Here is a 10,000-nt window from a genome sequence, read left to right as displayed (position 1 = left end):
GTATCGCATCATCATCAGGTCCTTTGGTCTGGTTCCAGGAGTTCGAGTATGCAATAGGGCACTGGCTGCAGAAGGCAACGGAGCACGTGATGGGATGCATCCTGTGCACGCCCGGATGTTTCAGTTTGTTCCGGGGATCCGCCATCATGGACGAGAATGTCATGAGGAGTTACACCATGCTGGCTGTGGATCCTCTACAACACTTGCAGTATGATCAAGGTTTCAAAAAAATTGAGATGTTTTAAATTTGTGCCAATAATTTTTTCGTTTGCGAATAAGTTATGTTGAGTTTTATTTAGCTCACTCCATTAGTACATTTACCACTTTTCTGAGATTTGAACGGTTTTGAATAGTGAGCTGAAAGTTTCTAAACGACTGAGTTAATTTTGATCAATTTCAAAATTCAAAAAGTGTGGCGAAATGTTCTCATTTGAATCATCACACATAAACTTCAACAATTTTTAAATTATATCTAACAACTTTTCAATTTCGAAAACCAAGGCGAAGATAACTGGCTCTGCACCCTGCTACTCCAGCAGGGCTACAAAGTGGAGTACTGCGCCGCTTCTGACAGCTACACTTACTGTCCGGAAGGTCTGACCGAATTTTTCAACCAGCGGAAACGATGGATGCCTTCGAAGATGACCAACATGTTGGATCTGCTTCGATCCTGGAAACACACGACCTACATTAACGAGAACATCAGCTTCATGTACCTCTTCTATCAGGCGGCCATCCAGGTAGCATCACTTCTCAGTCCTGGAATCGTCTTCATGGTGACAGTCGGTGCCCTCAACATCTCGGTCCAGAGTTTCAGCCAGTCCTTCAACGTCTGGGGCATGGCTGCTCTGAACGCCCTCCCCATCATTCTCTTCGTCGTTGTGTGCATGAAGTTTCCAACCAACATTCAGGTAATTTTGAGATTTAGAATTTTTAAATTTTACATTGCATGTCCAAATAATTTTTAGCTGAAACTGAAAACGCAAATATATAAGATTTTTAAATTCATTTCAATAAATATTTTCAATTAAACCAGAAAACGTGAATATAAAATTGAAATAATTATGTACGGTAACTGAACAATAATAATTTTTAAATGTTCAGATATTGTTCGCCGGGATCCTGGGAGCGTTGTACATCCTGCTGCAGCTGCTGGTGCTGGTTGGAACCGCAGTCATCATGTACGACAACTACGTCTGCCACATAACAACCGTCTTCTTCGTCAGCCTTGTCGCCATCTTCCTGCTATCCGCCCTACTACATCCGCAAGAATTCAACTGCATCATCAAAGGGATCATTTATTACATATCCATTCCGACAATGTACATGGTGCTGATGATTTATGTGGTTATGAATTTACACCTGGTTAGTTGGGGAACGAGAGAAGTCAAGAAGTCGGAAGCTGAGTTGAAGCGGGAGGAATTGTTGAGGAAGGCTGCTGAGTTGAAACGTTTGGAAGAGGAAGCGAAAAAGAAAGGCATCGTAATCAATATTTTAGATCAATTCAAAAACCAGAAAGATTTATTCAAGTATACCAGAGATGGTTTCAAGTAAGCTTGAATTTATCAATTTATTCCAGAAAAATGATTCCGTCTTAAAATCGACAAAATTTATGAAAATATTTCAGCTGCGGAGGCATGTGCAAATTGCTCTGCTGCCACAAACCCGACCGCCAGTTGTTCAGAAACATGGTAGAAACATTGAACACCAGAGTGAAAGAGTTAGAAAATGATATAAAACCTGAGGACCAGTTGGACTGCGAGGATTACGTATCAGGAAGACCACTCTCAATATTAAGCAAGAGGCAATCTCTCTTTTTTGATCGGACAAACGGAACTGGTGAGAATGACTAATTAATAAAAATATCTTACAAAAAATTTTTATTTCACTAATTTTAATTATTTAAATTTCACTCCAACTAGTGTTTGGCGACGAAGACCAACCATCGAGAAAATCTTCTCGAAAACTGAAGAGAAGTGTTTCAAACTCCGGCCTGGCTGATGTTCCCGACTACTCAGACGACTCAGACGACGCCCCTGACTACAGTGATGAAGACGATGATGAATACGATGGCGACTACGATCCCGTGGTGAAGAAGAAACGAAGAAACGAATTAAAAGATCCAAGTTGGATCGATGATGAAAGACTTGGCGATGGAAAGATTAAATTTTTGGAAAAAAACGAATCACGTTTTTTTAAAGTTTGTATTTTAATTTTTGCTTTATATTAACTAAATATTCAACAATATGATTATACAATATGTACAAAAAATCGATCACAAATCAACTTGATACCTTTCAGGATTTGATAAAAATGTACCTAAAGCCTCTTGTCAAAGACAAAGCAACTGAAGAAAGGTACGCAAATGAGCTCAGAAGACTTAGGAACAAAGTAAAAAAAATAACTTTCATTGAAAGAAAACTTATAAAAAAAAATTAAAATAAAAATTTTGAAATGTGAAGGTATCTTTTGGGTTTTTGTTCTCCAACACGGCCTTCGTCCTAACGGCATTTATACTTCAATTCAACGTCGATAGCGTCTACATTCCCTGGCCGTGTCCCACAAAGCTGCTGACAACGAATTCATCTACTTCAAAAATTGATCCACTGAGTTTCTTTTTCCTAATTTTGTTCGGTGGCTGTTTGATAGTGCAAGTGGTCGCGATGATTGTGCACAGATTCAACACCTTCCTTCACTTCATGTCAGTCACCAAATTGAACTTCTTCAGAGAGGAAGACCCAACTGTCACCCCACATGTCATGGTTGAAGTGGCCAAGCAGATGGGAACCTTGGAAGAGCCGGATTATTCGGATGATGTCGATTACGAAGATGATTACGACGACGAAGTCAGAAAACCCAGCATGCCCAAGTCAATTACGAAAACAGTAAAAATGGTGGCTAAAAAGGGTACAATAACTGGAGCGTTTTTGAAAAGGTTAGAAGAGCTTGAATCGAACGGCCGAGGTTACAATGACGAGGACTTCATCAATAATTTGAAAACACATCGCGGACTGAACGAGGCTGTAAAAGATCCAAAGACGAGATTGGCACTGGTGACCATGAGACAAAAAATGACGATGGCACGTAAGAAACTCACAACTTCACCGGATCAATCGGTGTTCGCCGGTAAAATACCATTTGAAAGTGCGAAATCGAACTACAATCAAAAAAGAAAGAGTGGAAAAATAAACGACAGCCAGCCAAGAAGGCAATCTCGATACAAAACTCATCGCGAATATTTAGAAGCAAGTGTGTGAGGTTTGATGGACGCTCGCCTCATCCAATATGAATGTAATAAAAATTCCGACAAACTGGCATAATAAAATAAGTCCAGGCAATCTATAAAAAACTTTTGATATGTCATTTTCAATTTGTATATAATTTTTTTATTATTTATTAACATTGATTTTTGTGACAAAAATAGAACAATTTCAACCACGGTATTTTAAATCGGCGTTATCCTTACGTATTCTTTCAATTGGCAACGCAAAAATATATGAGAGATTTATTGGGTGAATTATTTCATTTTGTAATTGTAAGTCATATTCTGTATGTTTGTATGTGTGTATGAGACTGACTCCAGAACATAATAAAATGATTTCATAAAATATCGTGGTCTCTATTCCTTGATTATATATATATATATATATATATATATATATATATATATATATATATATATATATAGAATGATTATGTATATGGCCTTGGACCTTGGTGAACTAAACATTTGTGAGTCTAATCTTCTATGTGTATGGTCTTCCTCTCATTTTTTTAAATTCATCCAATTTAAATCGCAGTTCACTTTTTATTTGTAAACAACAAAATTACCGAATTAACGAATTCTGCACTTTTTTAACGTTATTAAACCTTTAAATTAAATAATTTCTGACAATTGTCTTAAATATTTTTAAAAAATTATAACAAAATTATAACAAATATAAAATTATGAAACTAAGAGCGAGATACGGAGGTCAGAAGTCTCTGGTCGAGATTGATGATGAATCTGCTACAGTTGAGAATTTAAAAAGGCAGCTCAATACATTGTTCAACATCTGCGCTGCTTCTGATTAGTTAGTGAAAGAAAATTATTTTTAATTATTTTATTTCAAAATGAAGTAGATTCAGAATTTTAAATAATAATTAAATATTTAAGAATTTGAGAACAGTACCTAGGTTTTTATATATTTAATAATTAAATTAATTTTTTAATAATATAATAAATAAAATATATAAATTATAAATAACTAATTTTTATATATTTATTCATTAATATATATAGTAATTATTTAATTTAATATAGCTTTAATAGATATTTATTAATTTATTTTTTAGTTATGTATGTACTTAATTAATAGATTTATTTATTAATACTTCATTCATAATTAGAAAATGATATATAAATATAAAATGTTATGATATAAAAGTAGATCTAACTTATTTATTTGATTATCAATTAAATTCACTTTTAATTCAATTTAATATATTAAAAATATACATAGCTCGACCATTCACCTGAGTTTAAATGGATCAGATGTCCTAAAAGTAGAAAACACAGATTCCCTAACCAGCCTAAAAGATCTGGGCCTTGTCAGTGGGGACGCCATTTACGTCATCGTCACGCAGCAGCCATCTTGTGGTAGTGGTGGCGGTGGTGGTAGTAATGATACAGGGAAGAGTTTTGATAATGATGTTGAAATGAGGTGGAATTCGGATTATTTAAATTAAATAATTTTGTTATTTTTTTTCCTCTGTGAGATGTTGTCTTTGTTGTCCACGATGATGATGTTGTTGTTCACGATGATGATGTTGTTGTTCACGATGATGATGTTGTTGTCCACGATGATGATGTTGTTGTTCACGATGATGATGTTGTTGTCCACGATGATGATGTTGTTGTTCACGATGATGATGTTGTTGTTCACGATGATGATGTTGTTGTTCACGATGATGATGTTGTTGTCCACGATGATGATGTTGTTGTCCACGATGATGATGTTGTTGTTCACGATGATGATGTTGTTGTTCACGATGATGATGTTGTTGTCCACGATGATGATGTTGTTGTCCACGATGATGATGTTGTTGTTCACGATGATGATGTTGTTGTTCACGATGATGATGTTGTTGTCCACGATGATGATGTTGTTGTTCACGATGATGATGTTGTTGATAATGATGACGACGACAATGATGACGATGATGGTGATACCATAAAATGTTGTTTAAATAATAATGATGATGATGATGATGATGATAGAAGAAGTGATGGTGATGAATATGTTAATGATCCCATGATTATTTAGTTAATTAGATGCTCTAAATGTTCTGCATTGAATGTAATAAGGGGTGATGAATTAAGATGACAAGGACGACGACGAGGAGGATGATGCATTAATGATGATGCATTAATGATGATGCATTAATGGTGATGCATTAATGATGATGCATTAATGAGGAGGCATTAGTGAGGATGGCATGACAGTATTAGCAATCTTATTGATGTCTTTGTCAGAGAAACCGCTGAGAACAAATCAGACCAACTGTTCAGCCTGATGTTTCAACCTGATAACACCACCACAACAACGTCACATCAACATCCACAACAACAACCACAACTTCAACAACAACAACAACCAAAACAACAACAACAACATCAACAAAACATCAACAAAACACCTTTGTTACTAAGAGAATCAACGGAAAATAATTTGCCAATGTCGTTGTTGAATGTGTGGCAGCAGCAACAACAGCAGCTACAGCAACAGCAGCAGCAACTATCGTCATCGTCATCAGGAACAACAACTTCAACAGTTCGTTCTATTTCTATACTCCTGCATGTTTTGTTGACTGAAAAGGGCTTTGAAAAGATTGAAACTCAGGTTTGTATCTGTGCGTGTGTTTGCGTGTGTGTGTGCGTGTATGTGTGCCCGCGTGTGTGTATTTGTGTGTGCGTGCCGTATGTGTGTGTGTGTGTGTGTGTGTGTGTATATGTATGTATGTTTCTACGAATGAATGAACGCATGAAGGAATCTTTAGATAGATGGATGGATGGATGGATGGATGGATGGATGAATGGGTGGATGGATGGATGGATGGATGGATGGATGGATAAATGAATGAATGAATTAATGATTAATAGATGCTTTGGGTGTATGTATAAAAACCAAATGTGTGGATGGATGATTGAATGAATGAAGCAGTGAATGAATGAAGGAGTGAATGATTGAATGAATGAATGAGTTAATGAACGAACGAAGGAATGTATTTCTCCACTACAAGATACCCCAACAGCCAGATGATGATGATATCATTGAGATAGTTTATCGTTATCGAAATGTTCAAGAGTCCACATTTCATCTCGTTGTACTTAGTGTAGTGAGCAACATCATGGTTTACTGTACGTTTGTTTGTTTGTTGTTTGTTTGTTGTTTGTTTGTTTGTTTCTGATGTTGTTGTCGTTGTTGTTTGTTGGTATTGTTTGTTGACTGATCGATTGATTGATTGATTGATTGATTGATTGGTTGATTGGTTGATTGATTGATTGATCGATCGATCGATCGATCGATCGATCGATCGATCAATCAACATTGAATCAGATCAATCAACATTGAATCAGTCATCAATCCTTCTTGATCCAAAAGAAGGATTGATTGATTGATTGATTGATTGATTGATTGATTGATTGATTGATTGATTGATTGATTGATTGATTGATTGATTGATTGATTGATTGATTGATTGATTGATTGATTGATTGATTGATTGATTGATTGATTGATTGATTGATTGATCGATCGATTGATCGATTGGTTGGTTGATTGCAGTCATGGTGAAGAGTTCAGTTGATCGATCAATGTTGATTGATCGATCGATTGATCGATTGGTTGGTTGATTGCAGTCATGGTGAAGAGTTCAGTTGATCCAAAAGAAGGATTGATTGATTGATTGATTGATTGATTGATTGATTGATTGATTGATTGATTGATTGATTGATTGATTGATTGATTGATTGATTGATTGATTGATTGATTGATTGATTGATTGATTGATTGATTGATTGATTGATCGATCGATTGATCGATTGGTTGGTTGATTGCAGTCATGGTGAAGAGTTCAGTTGATCCAATCATCCACAAGGAATCATTGAACCTGGATGCCTCACAATACGTCAATGCTGGAGCCAGTGGTAATGATGATGATGGTGATAATGGTGATGATGATGATGATGTTAACGATGATGATAGAGAAGTTCTTGATAATGATTGTGCATAAATTTTTTTCACTAGGGATTCAAAACATGTACAAGGTTAGGAATTTCTGTCATTTATCTGACTCGTTCTATCAGTCCATCATTCATCCAGCTCTGCAGCACATGCTGAAAGGTTGCAAGCATCGTATATTCGTCATTATTAATTAATTTATTTATTTATTCCGGAATTGATTTATGTTAATTTATGCTAATGTACGTTACATATTTAACGTACGTTACATATTTGGCTACGACTATATTATGTTATGTTAATGTATGCATTTTGGAATTAATTTATGTTAATGTAGGTTATTGTATTTTGCTTGCGTCCGCATCACAGGGCGTACATGCATTCGATCCTGGTCATTGCGTGGTAGCAAGCCTGACCACAATGGTCAGTTACGGCATACTTACCGTTTGGGCTACCAGCTGTTTCGTGAAGATGATGTTTGTGTGTACTTTTATGGTTTTTTTTCCAAATTTGTAGTTCACGGCTATAAAGCTCTGGCTGATTTAACGACTTTGCCGACACTCATTAAGGTTGGCTGACTGGTTGGTTGGTTGACTGGTTGGCTGGTTGGTTGACTGGTTGGTTAGTTGATTGAATGATTGGTTGAATTAATGAATGAATGATTGACTGACTGACCGACTGAATAAATGAATGAACGAATGATTGCCAGAGCAAACTGTTGAGAATGTTGGATCTGAGAAGTCTGCTGCATCTCTCGCAAGTCAACAAGCAGTGGTACGATGACGTCAACAACAACAACGAACTCTGGTGGGGACTCTTTAGCAGACATTTCGGCGGGCTGGAAGAAGACGATGGTAATGATCATCATTGGCGGTGATGATGATGTTGTGGTGATGAGGGTGATGATGATGGTGGTGGTGATGAGGCTGAGGGTGATGATGATGATGATGATGGTGGTGGTGGTGAGTATGATGATGTTGTGGTGATTTTAAATTGTATCATTTATAATTAATGATAATTATGAACCGCTTAATTTTTTTCTCCACAGCTGACATCATCCGTGCGTTGGACTGGCGAGAGGTAGGACATAATTATCATAATGACGTCATCATCATCATCACCATCATCGTCGATATCATCATCAAAATTTATATCATCATCATTAACGCAGCAATTCAAACAAGCGTTTATCCAACGAAAAGAAGAAGAGAGAGTGAGAAAGGAGAGAGAGAACCTAAGGAAAATAAAGGAGTTCATCCCGCGCAACCCCCTCCCATTTCCTTTTCCCCTGGAACGTCCCGGTCATTATCACGGATTTCCTGGGATAATAGGAGGTGCCTACGACATGCAGCCAGATTTCGGTGAGTGAGTGCGTGAGAAAGGGAGTGAGTGAGTGAGTGAGTGAGTGAGTGAGTGAGTGAGGGAGTGAGGGAGTAAGTGAGTGACATCATCATCATCTACATCATCATCAACAACATCATCATCATCATCAACATCATCATCACCATCATCATCATCATCATCAACATCATCATCATCATCACTAACAACAACATCATCATCATCAATAGCCTCTGTACCACCGTCTGGCTTTCCTATTAGATACGGCTACAGTTCTTCTCATTTCGCCCCACCTCAACCACAACAACCACAAGGACGCCATGATGCTGACGCAGACGACGGCTTCAACGGTGGTTTCGCGCCAAGATTTTTGGGCGATAGAAGATTCTTCGAAAGCCGCGGTGGTCGTGGTGGGGGCAGTTTTTTTGGGGGGTTTGGCGGGCCCAGATATTACTAATTTGCACTTTGGGGGAAGGTATTTCGCCAGTTGGTCCTATTTTGAAATGCGTTTTTTACACTTATTGTCGTCTTTAGATCGCTGCTCTTTTGGTGGTCCCAGATTCTGATTGGGGGTATTTGTTTTGCCCCACATGTTGCTACTCACACACCTAATTTGCCCTGTTTTTGAAACGTGGTTTGATTTATATTCTCATCAGCCCCAGTTGTCTTTGGTGATGGTGTCTGCTGGTCCCTGTCACATTATAACAGTTGTTGTTGTTGTTGTTTATTTATAACGTCACTGTTGTTGTTATTATTTTCACCATTATTATTTGTATTATTATTATTATTATTATTTTTTATTTTCCTTGAAAAAAAATTTTATCGTATAATCATTATAACTTGAAGTTATGGAGTAATGATGGAATGTTTGGTGGAGAGATTTAACTGGATTGACTTTTGTTTTCTTATTAGCCAATCAATCAATTAATCAATTAATCAATCAATCAATCAATCGATCAACCCATTAATCAATCAACCCATCAATCAATCAGTAATAATTATTTGTTCATTCATTCGTTCGTTCATTCATTCATTCATTCAATCATTCATTCATTCATTCATTCATCCATTCTTCATTCATTCGTTCGTTCATTTAATTCACGTAATAATTAAATTTATAGTTCGTTAATAATAACCAATATAGTTTCTTTTCAAAAACTGAATAAACTTATTCTATTCCTCTTGATAAGTAAATGTTATGTAGTAAGCTTATTGATATCTATATTACTGCAATATAAAACTCGCTTTATATTTATAACAAGTACACTCACACACACAAACAAACACACTCACACACACACTCATATATATATATATATACATATATATATATATATATATATATATATATAATTATATTTATATGTATATATAGTTTATGATAAATTGAAAATTATTTGTTCTGGAAAATAAAATATCATTAACTTTTATTCAGT

General features: G+C 36.1%; 2 protein-coding genes across 2 annotated transcripts in view; both read left to right on the top strand.

The window, feature by feature from the left end:
- The window catches only part of HELRODRAFT_63069 (hypothetical protein), a gene marked incomplete at both ends in the record, with an annotated part of 4,073 nt that extends 3,105 nt beyond the window's left edge, over positions 1 to 968 (top strand). The window contains 2 exons of the mRNA XM_009011644.1: positions 19 to 219; positions 502 to 968. Coding sequence (XP_009009892.1) covers positions 19 to 219; positions 502 to 968 — 668 coding nt within the window. The remainder of the gene's footprint in view (positions 1 to 18; positions 220 to 501) is intronic.
- Positions 969 to 3,948: 2,980 nt separating this feature from the next.
- Positions 3,949 to 9,993, top strand: HELRODRAFT_188141 (hypothetical protein; the record flags this gene model as incomplete). Its single annotated transcript, XM_009011643.1, has 10 exons — positions 3,949 to 4,073; positions 4,503 to 4,703; positions 5,516 to 5,883; positions 6,296 to 6,400; positions 7,290 to 7,385; positions 7,593 to 7,699; positions 7,933 to 8,077; positions 8,272 to 8,303; positions 8,395 to 8,584; positions 8,795 to 9,993. The coding sequence occupies 10 exons, from the start codon at positions 3,949 to 3,951 to the stop codon at positions 9,019 to 9,021; spliced, it is 1,596 nt and encodes a 531-aa protein (XP_009009891.1). The 3' UTR covers positions 9,022 to 9,993.
- Between the last annotated feature and the right edge of the window lie 7 nt (positions 9,994 to 10,000).

This window comes from Helobdella robusta (assembly GCF_000326865.2).
Source record: "Helobdella robusta unplaced genomic scaffold HELROscaffold_1, whole genome shotgun sequence".
Classification (NCBI taxonomy): domain Eukaryota; kingdom Metazoa; phylum Annelida; class Clitellata; order Rhynchobdellida; family Glossiphoniidae; genus Helobdella; species Helobdella robusta.
The sequence above is the reverse complement of the archived record's forward strand: the minus strand, read 5'-3'. Positions and strand labels throughout refer to the sequence as shown.